The sequence below is a fragment of the Columba livia genome, chromosome 14, assembly GCF_036013475.1.
Source record: "Columba livia isolate bColLiv1 breed racing homer chromosome 14, bColLiv1.pat.W.v2, whole genome shotgun sequence".
In the NCBI taxonomy this organism is placed as follows: domain Eukaryota; kingdom Metazoa; phylum Chordata; class Aves; order Columbiformes; family Columbidae; genus Columba; species Columba livia.
Window position 1 is genome coordinate 5,323,033 of NC_088615.1, and position 24,984 is coordinate 5,348,016.

Genomic DNA, 24,984 nt, shown 5'->3' on the forward strand with positions numbered 1-24,984 from the left:
TCAGGCTGTGCTACTGCCTGGGGAAAAGGAAGGAGGTGTCCACCCAATGAAATGCAGCATGAGTAGGTAGCAGACTCTGCTCTAGTTCCAGCCCAGCTGCCAGTTTGATCTCTGACCCAGAAGTCATTTAACTTCTGCACATTTCCCCCTTCTTTGGAGACAGTGGGGAAGGCAGCACTATTCTCCCTTGCTGGCTGTTTTTAGATCATGAGCTTTAAACCACTAGGTAATATTAGCAGCTTTTGCTAAGTTTCAGGCCACTGCAAACCTCTTCTGTGACCACCTGCGTAGCCCAGGTTGGGCCATTTCACACAGCCATCCCTGCATCAGGTCCGTATTGGTGACTGAGCCACGCTGTGTCCCTCCAGTAGGATGTATTCTCCCAGTTTCCTTTTGTTAAGCTAAATGCAGCCCATGCCACCCTTTGATAAGCCACTCCACTAATTGTTCTAATTTAAAAATGTGCTTCTAATCTGAACTGGTCTCACTTCAGCTTTCAGACACTAAATCTTCTCATCTCCTCATGTGCCAGCCAACAGTCCCTCCATGAGCAGACCATTCTCCTTCTGGAGATAGTTACTGATGCTGACCCAACCACCTCAACCTTCTCTTTGATTTTCTGAAAAGTTAACAGCTTTCTGAATCATTCACTGTGAAGCGGAATTTCTGGACTTCTCATTGCTGTTCTCTGAACCCACTCCACTTTGAAAATACTCTGTTGGGACACAGAACTCCTCAAGTGCTCTCACTAACCCTCTGCGCTGCTGAACATCATTTTCTCACTCCTGTTGAAATTTCCAATTAAAACACAGCTAAGAATGGTATTAACTGCCTTACACACAGCAGTGCACTAGAAATCAATGTCCGCATTCTCTAATAGATAGCTGCCTACCCAGTGAGCAAGTATGACCTATATTCTTAAATTTAGACCTGTGGTCTTGTGTTCAGACACATTGTGATCAGCTAGTCATTCATTATCTGTACTCAACACAGCAATTTTAGTGTCAGCATGCAAACAGCACCAGTGCTATTTTTTTACTTCCTTAATTTTTCCTTTGATAAAACTATTGGGGCAAACTACAGATCCCGATGAGGCCTTTTATATATACTGTTTGAGATCTCTCTTAACACGTGCTACTCTAATGGTTACCTATGAGCAGCCTGGAAGTCACTGTTATAGAATAAAAATGTTCTGATCTGAAGCAAACATGTTAATACAACATCCTTCTGTAACTTCTGTTATAAATGAGAAACACCCGTGGCTTCTATAAGACTGCACTTTCTTCACAGTGAAATAAATTAACAAAGCTGTCCCACTATCTTCAAGAAAAAAAAAAATCAGTCCTCTAACAATTATAAAACAAAAAACAACTCATTTTTAACCTAGAGAAAAACAAAGTAATCCCAAAGAAGATAAAAGCAGTCTAAAGCTTGAAGCTTTATGCTTGGGAATTGAAATTGATCCTGTGCCCCAATATAGATATTTAGCTCTTAATGTTACTATAAACATTGTTACAAGTTGTCAGAAGCAGCTGTAACTTGCCAGCCATGAAGGTTATTATTACCTGATCTGTCCTCTCTCAACAGTTTCCAAATGATTTAAGTCTCTGGTTATCCACACAATTGCCTTGGTTATTAGCTTGGCAATGAAACTTAGCAAAAGACGCAGCCTGCATATATCTGCATAACAAACCGATCATTTTTGAGGGGAGGAAGATGAGGAAGAGCAACTGAAGAGGTGCACATAGATATTCTTGTGCCCTTTCCACCTGCTTTGCTTAAATGGTGACTGGTAATTTTAATTCATTTTTACAGACTTTAAGTCAGCTACTTAAGTTACACAAAGCCCAAAATAATGATCTGCAAGTAATCAGAAATGCCTGCAGAATAAGGAGAAACTTTAGCGTATTTCTAAAACCTGGGGTTTTCCAGGCTTTCATTATTCAAGTTACATGCAGGAAGCAACTTTGCACACAAAGCCAGTGAAGACTCCAATGCAGACATTTCAGGAAGGCTGAAAATAAAAAATCCTGCTATTCCTTTCATCCATCTCCTTGCTTTCCTTTCCCTATACACAGTTCTTAAGCCCTCCTTTCCTGTCCTATTTATTCCTAGATCCATGGAGGAGTCCCTTATGTGCTGGGAACAAGAATGAGATTTCCCAATCCTTCTGTTTCTTTCCTTTGATATTAATTGGAAGTGAACACTACCTGCCTTGATAAGGCTTCCTGCCTTGACAATATCACTTCTTATTATTCTGTTTTAAGAACACAGGATCTCCCAAAAGGCCACCTGTCCCTGTCACTGAGCAAGACAGCAGCCACGAGGGGATGCTGAGGGACCAGGACTGAGACATCCCTCCCTTGACTCTGTCTGTCAGCAGCTGAGGGACAACTTGAGCTGGCCATGTCACCCAGACACAGGAGAGACACTGATAAGCTTTCCTCACCTCACCTAATTATCATTTTAAGTGTCCCCATTTCTGCAGCAGAGGGCTCACAGATGAATTAAATACTCCAGAGAAGTTCTTCCTTTAGTTTCAACCTGCTGCCTGATGATTTCACTGGATGCTTGTTCTGCCTTGGACTGTGAAAAAGGAAATAACCATCCTCTTCTTTTGTGTGCTACTGGAAATTTATATATCTCAAACGCACCCACTCTCACCAGCCCTCTCTCCTCCACACTGAGGAGTCTCAGTCTCTGCCTGTGGGATCAGCAGCTCCTGCACAACCTCTTGATGGAAACAACCACCTTGGATAGATTCAGCTATGTTGGACATTTGTGTCACAGTCTGGCTCTTGGCCTACGGAAGTCCCCAGCCAGGCTGTGATAGCATCAGTGTTGGACTGTGTTGAAAGTGAAGCTGTTTGGCTGGAGGAAGTGACCTCACTTAGTGGTTTTGCTAAAGGCTCTGGCAAATAAAGAAGGAAAGTTTGAGGGAAATGTGCTGTTGACACTGAACTGGGCTATTCTGGCTCTGCAGAGGAGGACTGGGATGTCATGGAGAAAGAAATGTTTGGCCTTAGGGAGTGGAAGAAGAGAGAGAGGGTGAAATTTAAAAAATTCAAGTCTAAGGTCATACACTCAGAAAGTAGTAAGAATTTCTGCTCCATGTTGGACACTCCCTGGATGGGAATGCCCCTGGATAAAGGCTGAGTGCTGCTTGTGATTCATGGCAGGGGGACAGGGCCAAAGGGAAGACAAACATGGCATTAAACTGAAAGGCAAGAAGCAAGTCTAACAGGAAGATTAAGAAAAAAAGCACACTATTTTAAGAATCGTCTGTGAATCCCTGAACTATTATGTAGCCCCAGCTCATCCTTAGTGAGGAAAGTGAGGAAATATTGTCACGACTGCAGGAACAGAAAAAGCCTGTTCTAGAACAGAAAACTGGAAGAACTGGGCTTTTTAGCTAAGGAGGATGACGGCTAAGGAAGGATATGAGTGCTGTGTATAAATATATTAGGAAGATAAAAAACATGAAGAAAAAAGAAGTACTGGCTATAGGCCAATGTCAGCATGAGAGCAAGTGGCAATGAACCAGCCCCAAATATATTTGGGAAGAAAAGTAGGTGTTTCCTAGTCAAAAGAGGAGCAAAGACGGGAGCAGTTTTTCAGTTAGAGTAGATGAGACAGACAATTTAGCAGATTTGACAAATTCATTACTACAAGATGTCAGGTCTCAAAACCAGCGACAAGACATGCAAGACCAGAAAGTGCCTACAAGTCTTGCGCTCCCCTGTTCTTATTTTCACTTTCCTCCACCTGAGCAATGATGGATTTTGGCAACTGTTGTTAGTGCATAGCTCCAACAGCTCAAGACTTAGCTGCTCCAATCTCCCTTCTCAATCAGAGCTACTATACCCCCTCTTCTCCCTTTACTGCGTATAAAGCATAAATTAAATTTATTATTGTACAACATAGCTTCTGCTTCCTGAATTATCTGTTATTAAAACATTTGCTCTCTACTGTGAAAAATGCATAATATAAAATGTCTATTTCACTGCAAAGTACTGAAAATATTTTTCTTCATCTTACAAGACTCTCTGCTGCTGCTAAAGGTAACTTACCTGCAAACAGCCAAAGACAGTTAAGAGAAAACAATCACATAATCTGTATTTAAACATACTATACTGTACATCCCTAGGCAATAAATTATTCTTTCTCACAGTATTATATCAGAATGACTTCTATTAAAAGCCATACCTACTGATTCCCTCTTCTGACACTGTGTAATTTACCACCGATAAATGTTCATAAACAGTTTGACTGAAAAATCCATAAAGCCATTTCAGCTTTTTTTTTAAGTTCCATTTAATGTCCCTCAAAAATGATTTCATCAATGTGTTTCCATTAGCTGGTTCTCTGCCCAATAACTTAATTCCACACTATCAGTCAGGAACTTATAAAGCATATGACAGGATCTACCTAAAGTGTTCTGAATCACTATAGAGATTCACTCAAAGAGTGGGGATTTTTTTTCCCTTCTAGTGCATAAGGATTGGGGGCACAAATGTCAAATGCCCCTGTATGCGTTCACTTAATGTAAGAATGTTTCCCTTCCCTTCCCTTCCCTTCCCTTCCCTTCCCTTCCCTTCCCTTCCCTTCCCTTCCCTTCCCTTCCCTTCCCTTCCCTTCCCTTCCCTTCCCTTCCCTTCCCTTCCCTTCCCTTCCCTTCCCTTCCCTTCCCTTCCCTTCCCTTCCCTTCCCTTCCCTGAGACTCAGAAGAAAGACTGTATGAGAACAGGTTTGCCAAATAAGAGTTTGCATTTTCTCGGGCACTAGCCGTTTCTCAGAAGCCTATTGCCACATCCACGAGACAAACCTGGTTGCTGTTTGGACCACTGCAAGTGAGTTGCTGGAGCTACATCCAGCTTCTGGACCTCCTCTCACCTCCCTCTTCCCATTCTGTGCCTGCCACGGGAGCCTCCACTGGTCTGTTGGATCTTCTGAACAGTTCCAGCTCCCACACAGGAAAATATTGTCCTTCCTTGCTGCAGAACACATGCCTGGCACAACAATCTGCCTTCACTGTTTCCAACATGGAAGCAACACAAAGAGCTGGCTGGCCGAGCTTTTAGCAATCACCTTGTCGTATGTCATGAATCCAAAATACAGCATAAAACCAGGAGTTTTTTTTTTTTTTTTTAATCCCAGTTTTGCATTGAAACAAAGCAGAAGCATGTCCTGCATGTGCATGCCAGTTTGCCAGTCTCCTGCTGACAAGTGCCTTTTGAAGCATTAGCCCTCTTCATCCAAATGTGGAGTTGGCTGATCTCATGAGCTTTGTGAGAAAGGACCAGGAGTTTTCTAACACTTCACTACGGCAAAGGCTCTGGTGTGAACTGGCTGGATGGCAGCAACTCCACAGGGGACAGAGGAGTTATTATACAAATGACACAAGGAGGGAGCAAATCTCAGCTTGAACACGCATCTTCTTAACCAGATGGCTTTCCAAGCTGCCTCTTGCCATCCTTGTGCCCCGGAAAAATACCTGAGCTGCATGACACTGTCCTGGCACCTTGCAAAGGGAAGGGCCAGCCCTGTCCTCTCTTCCCTCTGGCCAGAACTGGGCTCCAGCCGTCAGGATGAGATATCGATCACATACCTTGCACAAAACTTGCTTTAGGCTTCTACTGCTATCAGCTGGAAGGAAGAGAAGAAGAGCTCAAATACAATGTGATGTGAGGTAGTTTTAGACTAATGACTGATGCTCCTGCTGTCAAGGATAGGTGGTAATCAGCTGAACAGCAGCTGGGGTGAACAGAACACCAAAGGAGAGAAATCAGGTTTCCACTCAGGTGGAGATGCACCTGGTTAACTACTCCCCACTTTCCTTCTATTTTTTTTGTTTTTCCTTTCTATACAATGCACTTCTTTCCCACTCTGTGTACTCTTTTAGTAATAATTCCAGATCCACAGAACCCCTTCAGTGTTGCATATTGCTACTTTATAATAAAATTTGGGACTCAGAGCTCTGTGATGAACTTGGTGATTAAGGTGGCTTAAGTATATCTTTAGTGCTCTGCTTTAATGCAGTACTGTGCAAACAAGAGAAGAATTCACTATGATTTTTTTCTAGCTAAAGTCAAGAGGCAGTCTCCATAAACTACCTCTATTCCTGCTATTATTGATCAGGACACATTCAGCTATTTGTTCATGAAAACACCCATCTGATGAGGTTCTCTTCTCTGTAGGTCTCATCAGGGTAATATGTGACAGTCTCAGAAAGGTGTCTCTGCAAACAGATGTCCAGGAAGGAAATCCAATAAAATATAGGTAGAAATTATTTGTGCCAATTTCTTTTAATTCCTAGCTTTAAAAACCTTATTCATCCTTAATTTATGTTTTTAAATGGATGAACATAGTAATTGCTGTTGCTCCCTTTGAATCCCATCAAATCTGAAATCAATAAGAGCTCCATTTCAGAGCCCAACAGTAATAGCCTGGCTAGGTTAAGCCAGTGCACTGAACAAAAGCCATAAAGCTTCACTCATGTTTCTTTCTAAGATAGTTCACCGCAAAGGTCTGTCTGCCTTTGTTGTCAAAGTGTTGGGAAATTGTTCATTTAAGGGCAACCTATGTAACAAAATAACGTGCAGCATCAACAAAGGTATTTCTATTAAAAAGGTAATATAAATGATTTAGAATCTTTCAGGTTTTATTCTTGGCACTGTGGGCACATTGGGAGTGAATCAACCCTTAGGCTGAGTTAGGCCAGACCGGGACATCCTGTGACTCCAGCACTGCCAGCTCTGTCAGGTGAAGGAGAAGCTGTTTCCTGACTCATAGTCCCAAGAAATAAATGGAGCCTGGCTTTAAGCTAGAAAACTTGCAAACAAGATGAGCCACAAGCTCAAAGATGACCATGTGGCTCATTAATAAAGCGTGTGTCTGTAGACACACATTGAACTTCAGCAGCCTTGCTTCAGTGGTTGAACGTCTGAGAAATATAAAGGGAATATCAGAAAAGAACAGAAGGGCTTGCATCCAAACTGTGAAAAGACATACGAAGAAAGGTTGCTAAAACTTATGCTGACCTCTAGGTATTTCCTTCTTGACTAGTTTTGGGGTCCTTCAACACTTTTTCTGAAGCTCAACAATAGCAATGTCATCACTGAATTCCTTTGAAGCTCTTCTTGGCATTCTTGCGCAAAGTTGCAAAGAAATTCAGGAGAGCACCTGAAGTAGGAATACACAGTGGAAATTTATCAAGGAGAATATTATGCGAGCTTCAAACAGATCAGGTTGTGAAGGCTGGGGAAGACGCTTAGGAAATAAAATATAAATCTGCCACACTTTTAAGCTTGATTTCAGTGTTGGGAAAGTGTACAGTATGTTTCTTTCATAATCCTTCTGACATTTAATCAATATTAATCTGATGGTGGATGATTCTTCTTCTTCCTTAAACAGGATTAAGGTAACACAATCTGAACACATATTTCAGCCTGGACTAGAAGCCTATACACTTTAAATAAATGCTACCTTTTTTTTTGCTTGGAATGTACTTTGAAGTGAAAGCAAACACAAAGAAAACTTCTCAGTGTCTCCTTCCTGACACACTTTGTTCCCTCCCACAAAGGACAAGTTTACAACCTGGGTGAGTGGATTTTGAAAAAGGAGGGCAATGTTATTTTAATTTGGCATTAAAAGGAATGGACAGTGTCTACCCCTATTGCCCTCAAGGCAAGAAGCAATCAGAACTATTCATTAAAGTGTTGTATGTTTGCTCAAGATCTGGTCATTTTAATTTCTTCCTTTATACAATGGGAAAAAAAGTTAATTTGGAGGAAAGCATCTAGAAATCCCACCCCAGCCTCTGGGGAAATGCCCCCACCCAATTCAACCAAATCATTTTTTTCTAGATATTTTTAAAATTCTCTGTCACTGTTGATTACATATCAAATAACTTTTTTTCATATTTGACTTTTACATTGATATGACAATAGCGCAATTCCTAACTGAGAGCAAAAAAGAATTTTCCTGTGGCTTTAATCACTGATAGGAAATATATATTTTCCCTACTGCTCCTTATTTTGCTAACAATATTAATTTTTCAGCATCACAGCTCTGCAATGAATGCAAATAAATCTGATGAATCTCCGCTGCCATGAGTGAATGTTACAGACAGTGGAGGCTGTTTCCAGTCTTGCTAGTGCCAGTGCTAAAACCTGGTGTCTTCATTTGTCAGCATATTTCCTTACTTTCCTCATTTTATTCTGTCTCTTTTCCTCAGGACCAATGACTACATGACAGCTTGGCAATTGCTCCGTGTCTGCATTAGTACTACTGCTTAATTACCTACGAGGAGTGCATAGTGAATACTTGTAGCTGCTTCCTGAGGAACTTCATACATCTCCAGCAAAAGGTCAAATTCCTGTCCAAGCCCCACGAGCAGCATGGTCGTGGCACACACGCTTCTCTTGTGGAGAGCACAGACAGAAGCCCTGGAGCAACTGTGACCTCCAGGGGCCTTGAAGGAGCTTGAGCAATCAGGAGATCACTTGCAAGTGGATGAACTGGGAAAGGCCACCAACCCTCAGCTGATGGTACAGCGTTTGGTTCCAGAAGCACAGCCATGTACCCAGCAAGGCACCAGGGATGCACTTTCGCAGCACTGAGTCATCTTTAAGTTAGAGACAACTTCTGCCTTTGTAAAGGAAAAGGATCATAGCAGGAAAAATGTTTCAATTTACCAAGAAATGAGTCTTGTAGCACCATTTTCTCCTTTGAAAAAGCTATTTACGGACCTGCAGTAAGGAAACGTTTTTCAGGAAAATGTACAAAATCTGCCATACTGGCAGACTCAATGGTGAGGCCACAAAGCTCAGTTTCCTCTGAATGGGGCCTGATTTCAACACTTGGCTACAAAAGTTGTTCCCTCTGCCATAAACAAATCAGCAAGATGCCATTTTGAAATCATAATGGCTGTTGTAAAGGGCAACTGTGCATGTCCTGACCCATAAATAATCGCTTCTGAAGAAGGGTGCATGCAGCAAAAATGTGTGGTAATTCCTGGAAGCTGTTGAATTTCTAGCTTACACCACCCTCTCAAATGACTGGTACCAGTTAAATAGCCTTGTGAATTGTTTTCATGGAATATAACTACTCCTGCACTCATTAAAGTTACTCTGCTGTAAATACTGCAACAAACACAAGCTAGAAAGGACATGCCAAGAAGCTACTAAAACTGTTATGTTGAGGAAATGTGAGCAGAGTCTTTTAACCGGGCTGGCACTGCAGCCATGGTTCTGCAGGTTCCTCCCAGATCAACCTAATACAAGGCTCCCTGAAAATGTTTGCAGATGTGAAGCTCTAGAGACAGCTGGGCCAGCCCACAGACATATTCATTCACCACATTCGTATTAAATCATGTTCTTGTCTTGTACAAAGTGAAGGGCATTACAAATGCTTTTTTAACCATTCCATGGGTAATAAAATCCACCACTTTGCATTCTGCAAATACAAGTTACCCACTCTGACCCCAAAAACCAGAAAACCCCGACCCAAACCCTCCCATTTAAAAAAGCTTTCTACAAGACAATCATGCAGTGATCTAATTGAAAATAAGCTTGGGCTTCTTTCTTCCACTAAAATCTCTGAAGTCCTTAATATTTAACTCATAAAAAATGCTGGAAATGTGCCTTGGAATTAATTACTCCAAACTTATTAATAAATTTTCAATAACATTTCAACAGCTGACTCCTCAAGTTCATTTCAGGCACCTGGAGAGAAACTTGAACAAAAACCACTCCCGAACTAATGTTTCTGAAAGTCTGACCAGTGGCCAATTTTTCCACGCTCCATCATGGTTCATTGCCCAGAGGGAATATGCTACAGTGGAAAAGAGCTACAAGGTAGAAATAGAGTTAGTGGCTAATGATCTGAAGGGAGGGCAAGCAAGGGGCTGGAGAGATCAAAGGTAGGTTTTTGGCAGCCCTGGTGCTGGGGAGGACTGCGATGTGTGGTGGGGGTCGCATATCTCCTGCAGTCTTTATACTGGTATATGAAAGGCATCCTACCCCACTCTAAATACAACTGTTTCAGTTAAGGTTTGCCAGAGGGAAAGGCTTTAGCCAAATTTTTAGCGTTGGGTTATATTAGAAGACAAGCTTATGCTATGGTAGTATAAATGTCTGAGAGGCACATTTTCCAGAGACCCAGATGGGAGAAATCCCTGTATTCTTTTACAGAAAAGTGACCTTGCGGATTCACAATTAATCCTATCCTTATTATAAAGCACAAGGGTAATCTTAAGAGTGGTTTAAAAGCGTAGTTGATTTGTAACAGCACAGCATCCAGCCCATGCAATCCTACCTCCCACGCTAACCCACCGCTCAAAACCAGGGACTGCGAAAGCCTGTAAGCTGCAGGAACGTGTCTTTTGCGTTTCTGTCTCAGCTCACTGCAATGCATGTGGATTCCCATCAATATTTAGTCTTAAAAAAAGGTTAAATCCATCATAAATATTAAACACCAGAGTATACCGGCAAGTTTCCCCGAAAACAAACTTCAAAAAATAATCTCCAAAAAGGATGTCAAGGCCCTTGGGAGAACTGACACTGGCATGTCATCAGATGATGTCTTATAAGGCTAAATTAAGCATCTGACCAGAGTTTAATTTCTGTAAAAACTCATGCTAATTTAAATTGCTTTAGATTTAATTAAAAATGCTTTTGTATAGAGATAATAATGTAACTCTGTTAATTAGTATCAAGTGGCATCTAGAGGGCATATTTAAAAACTAATCTGAAGAATAAATAGAGCTAATTAACAGTCAGAATAATGCTTTATGATTGTCTTTTGTTTATAAATGCTATAACATTCAATATGCTACTAAATGAAATTGGTAATTAATATATATCAAAGTTATTTTTTAATGCTCTTTTAACTAAAGACTGTTTCTAATGCACCATTTTTCAGATGGTCTGAAAACGTTTCATTGCTGGAGGGAAGGAGGAGGAGGGAAGGGGAACCGCTGTATGACGTACCACATATGAATTCAATTAGGAACAGCTCATTCCTCTCCCATAACCATATGTGTTCATGGGCCCATGGGGGACAGAGAACAAGGGATTAGCTTGCATCTATGTGGTTGCCGAAGTGCACTGCTGGCCATGGCGAGGGCAGGAAAGGTTTGCAGGCTCAGCTCAGCCACTTCACCCCACGCACAACCCCATGAGCCGCACCACTGTGCCATTCAGCGGGTGGAGAGGGGGCAGATCCTGCCTTCAGAATCTAAGCCTTGCATAACCGGAGAGCTGCGGTTCTGAGGAATGAGAACGGCTTTGAGGTTTGCTGTCCTAGCTTTCAAAAGACCGTGAGGTGCTCAACTGCTTGTAAAAGCAAGCGGTGCTAACAGTGAGGATGTGCCTCCGCAAGGGTGGAGGAGATGGCTGGGCAACAGCAGGCATGGGCAGATGAGCTTGCAAGAGAAAGGGCAAACCAGATTTGGTGTAAGGCTCAGTTTCAACATGACTTTTTGTAGGCAAACATGAGCTCCTTCTGAGTCATCTGGACCAAGGCAGCTGCTGAGCTCCTGGCTGGATCTGAGCAAGGCAGAGGGAATTCATTCTTGTCTCTAGAAATGGTTGTGTAGGTGTTACTAGAGCTGACAAAGGCCAAAGGGCTCCCAGGCCAGCTCTTGTCCTCAACCAAAAGTTCTCATTATCCTCCAATCTCTCCTGTGGTGACAGGTATGACTGGATTCACTAAAACAAATAAAATCACTGAAGTACTCTAGTTTACATCACGCATGAGAAGCAGAGGGGACCAAGTCTGTCTTTCTGTGTCCTTTAATGGTTAAAAATGGTTGAAAATCAGAAATAACCTCTCAAGATATTTCGTTTGGCAATCTGCACTACCCATGCTGTGCAATTTTTTGAAGCACCGTCAAATGCCGCACACATCCTACGTGGATTTTTATCCGCAATTCTGTGTATTCCTCCCTTTCGAACGCCTTGCTATTGTTGAAAAATCCCTTAGAAACCCAGAGCAGACTCCGTTTCAAAAAAAAAGGAAAGCACCTATTTTCTCATGACAAAGCTTCAGCATTACTTTGTAGAACAAACTTTCAGAATCAACTTTGAAGATCGTACAAAGAAAAGAAGTAATTATCATTAACAAGATTAAAAGCTAGCCACAAGCCCAATAACTGCTGCTCTAACCTCTGTGAGATGACTTTCATGCCAGACTGCAGACATACACTTCCTTCTATCACAAGTACGTGTTCAGCAATAACAAGAACAAGTTGATATTATTTACATAGCATAGGCAGGTGTCAGCAGACACACACTGACAGCACCTGAGATCCCAAACACCAGAAAAATGATCAAAGGAACTCGTCTGTGTACTACAAGTTGGACTAGCCTCAAGTGCCGACAAAAACACTGGAAGAAATACAAACATATGGTATAACGCTTCCCAGCATGGCAAACAGCCATGGCAACCGCTTTTGGAGACAAAATTAGATTGGGGAAGCAAAACTGGAGAAAAACAAAGTCAGGCATGAACTCTGAAAGCATTTCAGCTCAAGGTCATTGAAACACTTGTCTGTAACTTCACCAGTGGTATCATTCTACCTTTTCTGATAGATCTGCATAAGCCAAATAAACCCTGAGAAACACTCAGTTGCAGATAAAAATGAAATTGCACTACAGTGGTTAGCAATATTTTTGACGATGTTTATTCTGGAGACCAAAACAAGGCAGAAACTCAATATAACTACCAAAAATAATTGCTGTTTTCTCCAAAGTACACAGTAAATAAAAAGCAATATTTTTTTTAAGTGTGTAATCTGAAAAAGAGTACTTGCAACTTGTAAGGAAAAGTTTCTACATTTTTTTGAAGAATCAATGATATAAATCTTTCTCATTTTAAGGTCTCCAAGAAAATACTTAAAATTTGCTGTTTCCTGACTTCAAGTACCCTGCAGAAAGACTGTACAATTTATTGGCTCTGAAGGGTGCAGCGCTACAGGAGATTTGTGGTAGAACATGGATTGTGACAATATTTCTCCAGCTCTGTAACACTGCAAGAATTTTGAATGGTCCTTTTCAAAGTTCTCAGCTAAAAAAAGATACTGTTGATTTTGTGAAGTTCAACATTTATGCTGTAGAACTCACCTAACTTTGTGTAGCTGGTGACTGAACGAGTCCAGTATGTATCAACAGTGACTTGCAAAGAGCTACACCTGGCCTGTCTACAAACAGGAACCTTCTAGAATAGCACGACATCACGTAATGAAAAATGTTCATGGTTGGATACTAAGTCCATTTGTGATGGTTAGACTCTGAGGCCCCCCTTTTAATCTCCTTTAGATGATACATAATATAGCAATAGTATGTTATATAGTATGTAGTAAATAACAATAAATATAAATACCTGACATCATTCTAAGCTCCTTCATTGATCTCTGTGTTTAGGAACTTATTAGAGAAGTAAGCAATAATTTGGAGCAAACGAATGCACCCAAATCAAGCCATTAGAAAACAGGTATCAGTGCACCCACAGAGACCAGTGGCACAGCTATGTGATTAACTGCCAGCAATATACCCAGTCTGGTCCTACATGAAAACATTCATGAGCAAATCTTAGACTAACCAAAGAGCACGGACTAAACTGGTGAGCAAGACAATTCAAGTTCCTAAGAGGCCATTTCATATAACTATCGAATATGTTTGAAAACTTTACAATTACCGCAATTGTTTAATTTCTCTAATTAAAACAAAACCAAACCCCAGAAAAAACAAGAAACAACCCCCACCCCCCAACCCCACAGTGTATTCACAGTTTTTCTTAGGAACTACCAATGTGAAGCAGGACAGCTGGGAGGCAAAAGGGAAGCTCAACCTGCCCTCTCTGTCTCCAAAGGCAGCTGGGGAAGTGGTGGCACTGGTAAGGTGGCCTCTCCTCCCATGCACGGGGCACTCAACCCCCCCACAGAACAGCTGGAGATGGCTCTGAGATGCACAAGGTGCTCTCGCATGTGGCTATGGAAAGATAACTAATATAAAGGCCACCAAACTATTCAGAGAATTAACGTGAGGTCCTAACTCATGCTGTCATTTTCACTACAGGTCTCCTCCTTGGTGTTCACTTTAAGATGAAGGAGGAGCTGGTGGAAGTGGTGTGACCAAAGCCATGAAGCCTGAGGTTTCCCTGTGCACAGTAAGTGCAGCCATGGAAGCATCCTTACAGCAATCCCACACCATCCTTCATCCCTGATCCAAGAGATGAAGTTGTGCAGTTTCCAAAGCCAGTTCTACATCTGCATAATTGAGTCAGACAAACCACTTCCAGGGGAGTTTTTTCTGAAGGGGAAATAACATATTGTGCAAGTTAAAAACCCCCTCAGATAGAAACTCTTGGTTATTACCTGTTTGGGGAAGATTCAAAGCAATAAAGACAGTGAAAGGGTTTATATCCAAAAGAAGCTTTCGGCAAGCATGAAATCAAGCAAAACTATTCTAAAATTTGAACAGGCTCATATTAAAACAGTGATTTAATGAATAATCTTTTACCTAAAACTCTCAATCTTTCTGCTCCAACCACCACTTCATTGTCATCTGCAGAAAACAGCAATTTTCCAGAGAGGGTTTTCACCTCAAATTTTTGGCTGTGTGCTTCCACTGCTTGGGGACCTAGAGGGAAGAAGAGATTTAGCACAACTTTTTAGTGAAAAGTATACGAAAATCACATAGTAGCTTCATACATTTAATAAAGCCAGCTGCTGAGATTGTCCTAATAGCTCTGCAGATATAACCTGTACCCGACACATTAAACAGAGAAGTCTGTGCTTTCCAGAGGGTGACCTCTCATTAGAAAAGGGCACTGTTTTCTACCCAAATAACATCCCCTCAAATATTTCTACTTATGTTTTTGTTCATTTTTATGTGTGTCATAAAATCATCATTAAACTTGGGATAGCTGGGAGATTTTTATGAAAAGACAGACCCACATGTGAAATAATAATGCATATATCCAGCTGTGCTTTGAGAGTATTGGTGCAGCTGTAAGAGGCATCAAGATTTCCTGAGTTACATTTTGCTTGGGCTGACACTGCAGTGTAAAAATTCCGGGTTTTCTGCCTGTTAAACGTACCTGGATTAAAACGATATCAGTGCCATCCACAGTCCAATTTGAAAATCAAAAAAACAAAAAGGCAAACATCACCATAGGAGCCAAAACAAATGGCAGAGTCTCTCACGTTCAGAAAGTTTCTAGACTAGTAAAACTTTCCCTCATAGCTCATATTTAATTCTGCTGCTTCTCCTGGAGGCTGCTGTGCACCGCAGCGCTGGAAAGCCTTTGGCAATGAGTTTTGTCCTGGAGCCTGATAAACATCTGCTGCCTGAATAGCAAATTCCGTGCCAGTTTGTGGCTCAAAAGCTGCAAAGGGCAGACCCCTCGGTTACCTGACCCCAGCTAAGCTTTAGACAAATCACCCACAGCCTTGTGCAACCCAGTCCAAGCCACAGCCTCCTTGGAATACACCTGCACAAGGCAGGTGACTGGACTTTGCATTACTTCTGGCCACTTTCCTGACTAGTCTTGTATCCCAAAAGACAAGAGAAGTAAGAGCTGATAGCCAGTAATTTCTTACAGGCAGGTTCTAACTCCACTTATACCCCGCGTCTGCCTGCACTGCTTGTCTGTATTGGCGTCTGGGCACATAAAGAATCATGTGCACATTTTCAACTACAGAAAAGTGAGGTTGTGCCAGGATCTCTGGAAACACTTAAAAACCCTGCACCCATTCTGAGAAAATCTTCCAAGCTTTAAGTTTGATTTCTATCTTGCTAATTAACTGCCTCTCTACCCATCACTGCAGCATGCACTGCATGGGACCCTGTCTTTGCTCCACTCTGAAACCGAAGCTGCTGCCGAATGCAAAAATGAGCTCAATAACCAGAACATCACACTGGGAGACATCACTGACTACGTCCTCCCAAGCTCTTACGAAATGGAGGTGCTTAAGTGAAAAAAATACCCTCTTGAAAAAACATGGAGAACCAACAAACTAAACGCGTTTATTCTGAATGTGAGAATCATGGAGCTTGGGGTTGAATTTATTTCCTTCCTCCAGGCAATTTTCATACATGCTGCTTAAATCACTGCTTACTGAAGCTGCATATTTAATTATTTAATACTGTGACTAGAGGCCAAGATGTTATATAAGCAAACCAAACAACCCGGTCTCACGTAGAAACAACATGTTTATGGATTACTGTCTCTGCCACACAGCAACACTTCTCCCGTTCCCTAGATAAATCTCAGTTAAAAAAAAAAATCTATCCTATATCATATATATATATTAGCATATATAATACATTAGGCTCTTTAAACCCAAATTACACATGCATTCATTCAAAGGCTGCTGCGCACTGAGGATTTATGAAACACCCATTTCCCCATCAAACACACTCATGCTTGGAAGCACGAGAACATTCATCAGTACAAGGGCACAGATATTAATAGCTCTAAAATGCAAAGTGTCCCAACCCAGCCACAGTTAATCTGCAGAGTTCCCAAGATCTCAGGCAAGTTAGAAGTGTCTCAGGAAAAACCTGTGCCTGTTAGAGCAGAAATGTCAGCCTGCATATGTTCCTCTTAACCCTGAAGTCATACAAGTGACCTTTCTGTCTCTGGATTGGCTTTCAAATTAAAACGCTGGTCTGCTTCATTATCAGAAAGCACCAGCCAGCTGCCTCTCCAGCACAGCTTTCATGTCTCTTGCTTTGTTTCTACAAAGCGCAGAAGTTTTCATTTGTACTTCACAAGACATCTGGGCTCCCCTCCTGCATGCTAAAGCCAACGCAGCATCCCACAACACCCCCGCTTTCAGCCCACCTTAATTCTGCCATGCAGCCTCTCCCCCCTCCTTACCTGTAACCAGGCGAGTAAGGACCTTAGTCTTCTCATTGAGGATGTTCACTGTCACATTTCTGGCAGACTGGAAGTACAGTGGGTTGCCCTGGAACAAAACCATGAGAGCAAACACATGAGATGGGGGCGGCTGCCCAAGACCAGCCGGCTTGAGATACCCAGAGCTTTGCATGTTGCCGCTGGGATACTGTTAATGGCCCCAAGGTTTGGCATGTTGTTGAGGTGCAAGCTACCCTGCATTAATTTTTATTGTTCAGGATAAAACCATAATAGACACCTCTGGCCCAGATAATATCCCAGAGACTACCCTTGTTTTAGGGATGGTTAGCTTTATTGTCAGCATAAGACAACCAACTTGCTATTTTAAAATAATGTGCAAGTGATATGGGACCTGACCAAAGCTTCCTGAACTTCATGGTGTTTTGTGAGGGTGGCTGACTGGAGCAGCGCATTTCAGAGTCAAATCTGCCACGCTGCACAGACGACTCCAACGGGTGACTGTGTCTGTGTACCACACAGCCATGTAGGTGCCCATGCTCAAGGGCTACGAATGAGAAAACCTTACTAACATGTAGAAAGTGCCTTTGACCTCAAAGCACTTATGAACCATCCATCATGTGCCACTGTCTCATTCCAGTCTGGGATGCCAGCTTGGGATCAGACCCATTCTGTCAGGTCTGGAGATACACAAGAAATCAAGTCTTCCCCATTTTCCCACACAGATTTCTGCCCATTTTTCATTTTTCTGCTGTAAATATACCTCTGAGAGAAGCGCTAGAGCAGCTGTTTACACATAAGAGCCACACAGCTACCTGGCAGCATCCATCTCAGGTATTTCTCCCGCAGAGCAAAGCCAAAGACAACCCACAGAGAAAACCATCTGGCTCCTTCTTTGTGCAAATGCATCCAAGACACCCGGGAACTTGTGTTTTCTGCAGGCAGCCCCAGTCCACACAGTTGGTTTCTCCAGGGCTATTAACCAACTAAGGCGCTAGCGCAGGGTGACCCCAACTTAAATCAGCCAAAAATCTAATGTGCGAGGTAGAAGTTCACTGCCAGTATCTCTTCATAATGTCTAAAGCAGGCACCTGATTAAATTCATCAGCTGACCAAGCCATGGGATTGGTACAGGGGATAAAATAGCAATAAAATCAGCCAGGAGCTGGAAATTTTATGCCCATGTGCTTCTAATACCAAAGTCTCTTTCCTGTGTTTCAAAATCTTTCTATTAGGAATGAATAATCAGGACGGAGATGGAGGATCATGTAGGTCAGGCATGTTCTCCTTGTATCTTGAATTTATAAGGCACATAAGTAATATCTGCATTGAAGCCATTTTTCTGGATCATTGCAGAAGGACTCGGTTGTCTGCATAACAGGAGGCCAGGAAGGCACCCATGGGAGCCCTGTGATGCCCTGGAGCTTCAAGGAACACTTGTAGTAATGGGTAAATGATTCCCAGTGGTGTTTGCAGAAAACAAACTTAAAAAAACGAAACCAAAACCAGCCCTGCATGTAAACAAATATTCACAATAAAGACATTTGGTGCCTTAAGTATTGGCGCTGTGCGCACACATAGGATCAGCCCTTCAGCAAAAAAGGAGAGATGAGATTTGTTTGATCACTTATAACTAGACCATTATGGCCACATTCAACTATTTACAACTAAGTAAAAATAATAAAAAGAATTCCATTTAATCATTTCCAGAGCTTGGACAAGTTTCAGAAGCTCTTGGTGTCTCCTTACACACTAAATGAGGACAAATCATCCTTATATACCCCTGTGATGTGTTTGACAGTTTAAGTAATATACTATCTGAAATATTATTAATAACTTAGAAATAGGAAACTGTGGTAATGACTGGTAATGATTTTTGCTCTTTTAAATTCATTTTTATTTGTGTTCTTCTAGAAATCAATGTTGATTACTATTTTACGGCTAACAGCACAGAAAAAAAGATGACTTCACTTGAATACCCACTTGTTCTGGTATTAATTCTCTGATCAGGGTCCTAATTTGAACACCCCCAGTGACAGCAGTTTACTGCTACATTTTAATTTCACACTTAGAGATGAAGGATATTTTTAAAGGCATATAGCTACAATCTGCATAATCTATAGCCATAGGTGAGACTATAATGACTATAAACATGCCATCCCAAGCACAGAAATGTCACATTTTTGACTTCCACTATTTGACTTTTGTTTGTGGAGCAAACTCTAGCAAGTAGCTAGAGTGTTTTGAGAAGGCCAGGAAACCTTCTAGTCCAAATTCGGGTAGGAAAAATAATTCCCATGGCTTTGAAACCGTTACTGATCTGCATAACAGGAGATTGCACTACATAAGTACTACAAGATAAGCCAAATGGTTAATACGAAAAGTCACAGAAAAAGTTGCTCCATAGAAGTCTTACAAGACAAGCTGAGAGCTGGTATCCACCTACGAAATACATAATCAGACCCTGAAACGCTTACCCAGCACAGTCATTTCATTCACTGATTCAGAGCTCAGATTCATGCAGCCTTCAAAAATCTAAATTTCCCTAATGGAAGAGTTATGTTTTTATTGGTCTGCAGGGAAGGAACATTTCAAGCACTTAATGCAATGCTCACTCTCATTTCCATAATTCTTCTTCCATTAAGAAAAGAGCTGAAAAAATCACTCCCTTTTGCTGAAAATTCTGCAGATTTCCTGTCCATCATCTTCTGTTTGCAAAGGTAACAACACAGATATCTTTTACACACTCAAAGTTTAAAATATGTTTCCTCTGTTGCAAGTTTCCTTCAATCACATGGAACAAAAGTAATCAAAGCATTAAAAATTCCTTAAAACAATTATAAATGGTAACCAAAAAGGCAAAACCCTTCACTTCTCTCACATTTTCATATTATAATGACACAAAATGAAGTCTACTGATGCACAGGAGCAAACAGAAATCTAGACTAATATGGCATCATTGCCACAATAAAAATAATTATGTAGAGAAGTAAAAGTCTTACGAACTGTCATAACACTTGGTAGGCCTAGAGGCAGACTATCAGCATGCAATAAATAAGCATGTCTGACTCTAATTATAACACTCTGAGACACACCACTGAAGTATCATATGCAACAACCCAGTTCTGAATATTTCTGGATAAGCAATATTAAAAACCTATATATCTATTTTACTCTTGCACCTGACGCAAAGAAAACTGAAGTGAACAGAAAACTGGATTAAATATTTTTCCAGGTTCAGAAAAGTGGAGGAAACAATTTTTTTGTCTACCTGTTTGCCTCTAAAATGTTCCACCCAGTTCTTCAGAAAAGCACGCTTGAGATAAAGCACATCTGATATCGCCGATCACACAATAACCCAGCATATTTCACTGCCCGTATGCTATCAGATACACCGAGAAATCTTCTCTGTCATCTGTTCTTCTCTCATCACAAACATGACAAGGTTTCCCCAAACCCTCTCTTCGCAATAGCAGATGCTGCTCCCAGCCCACACGCTGCCACCAACTTGCTCTTTGTGCCCAGACTCGGCTGTTACGGCTTTAACCCCTTTACAACAACCCCTATTAACTGTGTCGTGTTAGCAGAGCCCCAGTTCACGTCCACCTGAGCCATCCCATTGCACTGAACTGCAGCCTTCGATTTAACTTCCTACGCAACTTTACAAATCAAATCAGTGGTCACCTCCTTTCCGACATTATTTTATGTTATTGTTTCTTTCAAGTGGTTCCTTTGATGATTTGGCTGGAAATACTGAGGTAGAGACATCAATGGGAGTAGGATGCTGCTGCTTTTTTTTTTTTTTGTCTTTCCCCTTCAGCATGTTTTCCTGTTTGCTTCTGATTTATTTCAATCATTTTCCTTGCAGGATACCAATGGAGGATCCCACCCTGCTCTGGGCTGCAGCTCCATTTCTGGGGGTAGGCAAGGTTTGGATCTTTTAAGGACTCTTTGGGCTGGTTTTCTACTTCCAGCCCAGCACGAATCTACAATTCACCCCTGCAGGAAATCCTGTACAGTAAATACATCATTCTGCCTCTTACTCTGATCCCTCATTAGCAGACCCAATAGCTTAACAATAATGCAAATGTTTGTAGATGCACAAAAAAAGCTGCCACAGCCATTCAATATATTAAAATGTTGGACACATACTGTAGAATAAAGAATGTGAAAAGTACAGGAATACATCAAAACAGTACAGCTTGTTTCCTCACTAAGCACTGAGGTACCCAGTAAAACACACAAGATTTCACAAAAGGTATCGACTGATTGTTTGCTAGGTTAAACACAAGGTAAAGCAAGCCCTAAGAGCTCACTAGCTGTCTTTCTCTGGCTTGCTTTGGAAGAGATGCTAAAAACTCCTAGATCAGAGACAAAAACAGAAATAGCACTTTGACTGACAACCCTAATTTGTAGCTGAAGCAATCCCAACCAGTGTTGTCTTTAAGGAAACCCAATACTTTAACAGATGTCCTTAGACTGTTTTTGGGAATTATGGAAAATATTTGGAAATCCTTTTAAATTTAAACAGGCAATTTTAAAATAATGCGTCACAGTCAGTGTGTTTGTAATTTGGACGGTCAAGAGGAGTAGCTTTGATTTGATCCTGCGGATTCAAAGACTTCACACAGTTAAGTGCAAATGAAGCTTGTGGAAATAATGGAAATGGTGAATTTCCTGCAGGCTTGACAAAATAATGGGAAAAATTAAAATATTAAAGCACAATCCACTTTGGCAAGGAACCATCTATAGAGAAACTACTCAGAGCACCATTTTCCTGCTCAACTGTACCTTTCACTGACATTGCAGAAAGCAAACACTGCTCCATACACAGCTGGACTGTCAGAGGGCAAAAGTTCATTTTCTGTAAAGCAACCAGCCAGCCCAATATGAGAGCAAACACTCCTCTTCACCTGGGCTACAGACACACGAAGCACATTGACTTGCCTGCGTCCTTAGTGATGATTTAAGGAGCCACTGATAGAGGGGAAGGTTACAACATGTATAACATGTAGGTTACAACAAGTATATTCCTTTCCTGAGGTCAAATCAGGCCTGATATACTAGAAGCTAAATGTGATAACGGTAGTAACAGCAATGATAGCCACTCTCCTGCACTGCGTTTTCCATTGGAAGGCACAACTCATTGCTGCACAAGGCAACATTTCTCAGTTTTGTCTGTTGAGCTGGGTGCAAACAAATGGCTAAAATAAACTTCAGAATTGGTAACAGATACTGCAGAGATCAAGCAACTGGCACTGCTGTGAATCACAGCAAACCTCACCACACCATCGTACAGACGTTGTGCATCTCCTGAAAAACAAACAGACAAAGCACTGGACAGCATGTATCTTTGGCTGTGAAGAAGACAAATTCGGGAGTATCTAGTGAACCCTGTCCCTAAGATCCTGCTTGGAAGGGCAGCCTGGCCTTCATCTACGTCAACAGAAAGTTTACTTTGGAAAACAGATTTCAGGCCAGATTTGTGAGCCAACCATCACTGTTTCTATTTCAAAAGTAAACGAAATAGCTTTTCCTCCTGTTTCTGATCTAGCTCCCCACAGCAATAACAGGGTTTTGCCCAGAAGCCTTCTGGCACAAAATTTAAGTCATGTGGCTAAATCTCTAGGTGTTAGATTGAAAACACTCCTTAATAAGATTTGAACATACTTTTTGTTGTTTAATCACCAAGTGTCTTTTGATCTTGACTTTGTCCTTTAAACAGCTGAATATAATGCTCATGTAACTAAATCCCTTTTTTAGTAAAACTTCCGATTTGACAGGGTAAGCTCTTCATAGAAGAATGAAATCAAACCGTGAATGGAATTGGTAAAAAAACATCAAAACAAATGCTACAAAATGCCCCAGTATGTGCTATATTTGATTGCTTTTAGGAAGGAGGCAATGGGTCAAGTGCAGAGATAACAAAAGGTTGTTTGCATCCTCTTCTTCCAGGAAACAAACTTTTCACAAATGTAATGTGCCCAGGTCGTGCAACCTGGATTGGTAACGGAACTGGTACATCCCTGACCTGCAACTGGCCCCCAAAGACATTAATGTATAATAGTATCATGAGCTGACTCAATGTGCTGTGTTCCACCTTTTGACCTTTTATTAAGTATTCAAATGCTTAAAACAAAAAGAAATAAGTCTGTTCTGCTATACAATGCACAATCATGTTTGCAGAAATAATGTTCTACAGTACCACTATGGTCCTGCCCAACTTGACACATTTTAATGGCATAGATGGTGTACATGTTGAAGTTTTATGTTCAATACCACAAACCCCCCTCTTCTATGGTATTTCTTGAAGTTCATTTTAATAACAACAGAAAAAAACCCATACATTTCCTACATCTACCTTAAAGCAATTATATCTCTGACTTCTTTTTAAGGTGCAAAGAAGGCAGGTCTGTGATGTGAGATCTAAACGACTGGGTTCTGCTTTTGGATGGCTACTCAAGGGGGTTTGTATCCTTCAAAGTGACTTATTCCTGCAATCTAGGGGTTTCTGTCTTTACAAGAATACCTGTAATAATCTGATGAACACAGTCCTTTAAGAGAGTGGCTGCTTCTTCAAGATGCCTAATCAGCTGCTTTGGAGCTGATGTTCTTCTGAAAATTAAAATACACGATGTCTGATGACATTAAAAACAACACTGAAAAAATCTCCAAGACATTATATCCGCCTCAACTTCTTTGCCATTCTTTTTTTTTTTTTTTTTACTCAATTGACCCACAATATGAGGAAAACCACAGATGACATAATAAAACTGATAGGCATACACACAAAAATAAAATGCAACTGTGCATGTTGGAGTTCCATTCTGTATCCATGGGGGTGGGAAATCTGTATTTCTAACATTTTAAGGTTGCTGCACATTCACAAAACTTTCTGTATTGTTAGGACTGAACTGAGCATTGCTGGCTTCAAAAAAAATCCAATGCCTTTAGCATGCTCAGCACCAGAAGTCCTCTGGCAAGACACCCTTAGACGACATCTGAAATGAGGAGAACTGCACACCTTGTAAAATGACCAAATAATTCTGAAAATGCTCCAAGCACTTCACTGCAGAGTTTACCCAAAGGTGTTATACCTGAGTCAACCAAATGTGCACTGATGATTAACTTTGCATCACTGGGGAGTGGTTCTCCCTCCTACAAGCAAATCAGGACTCGAGAAACTGTAATGCAGCCCTGGGTTCTCAGCACATTGATGACCACTTCCACTAAAAATCAAGTAAGTATTCACTAACCATTTCAACTCCCTTGAATTCTTCTGCAGAAATACCTAACCACAGTAGCTGCTCAGTGGCAGCTCACACCAATCCGATCCTCATCGACAGAAGGTGTTGTAGCAGTGGGACTATGGATTTGTGCTGAGTTATAGCCCATTTTCTGCCCTGGGCTATGCTAGTTATGGTCAGACTCCAGTGGTGACAGATCTCCCGCTGAAATGAACACACTGTATGTAGGCATAGGGCAGTGAGAGAGTGGGAGAGAAGAGAGGTCTGCTGAGGTTTAAAATATTCTAAATCACCCAACTATATAGCTATTCCACTGCTCGTAACTTTTACTCCAGACAAGTGTGCAGATCTCTGTTCATGTGTTTTCATTTTTATGGCCTTTCTGGTATGCTTACTGTCTACCTTAAACATCTTTTAAAACTGCCTGTAAATCATACCTCACTATCTATAAAAGGCATTTGAAGACAATATTAAAATTATACAGAACTAGTAATTTCTGACTTACTTTATGTAACTATCAGCATTACTTGGACCATAGTACAGCCAGAAACAATTAGGATCTCACTCAGTTAGTGAGGTGAATACACATTTAAGAGTACATACAGTTAATACTAAGAAAGGCACAGTAATATTTTCCAAAAGTCTGATTCAGCAGAGACACTTGGGTTCTGCAACACTCACAGCACCTTTTAGGCATTTTGTTACTGCACTGCATAATGCCAAGTTATATATCCAGATATTTTTCTCCAAGAAGGCTAATAACATGGCTATCACTGAATATTGCTTTGAAATGATAACTTTCCTTTGCTGCATGTCATGGATCACTTACTTTTTGTATTAGATTACAAATGGC

At 41.2% G+C, this 24,984-nt stretch overlaps 1 protein-coding gene across 8 annotated transcripts in view; it reads right to left on the reverse strand.

The window, feature by feature from the left end:
• The window catches only part of SGCD (sarcoglycan delta), a 326,687-nt gene that overhangs the window by 40,018 nt on the left and 261,685 nt on the right, over positions 1–24,984 (reverse strand). For all 8 annotated transcript variants that reach the window (XM_065029705.1, XM_065029700.1, XM_065029701.1 and 5 more), the window contains 2 exons: positions 16,888–16,975; positions 14,523–14,642 (listed from right to left, as the gene is read on the reverse strand). In XM_065029705.1, the coding sequence (XP_064885777.1) occupies positions 14,523–14,642; positions 16,888–16,975 (208 nt within the window). The remainder of the gene's footprint in view (positions 1–14,522; positions 14,643–16,887; positions 16,976–24,984) is intronic.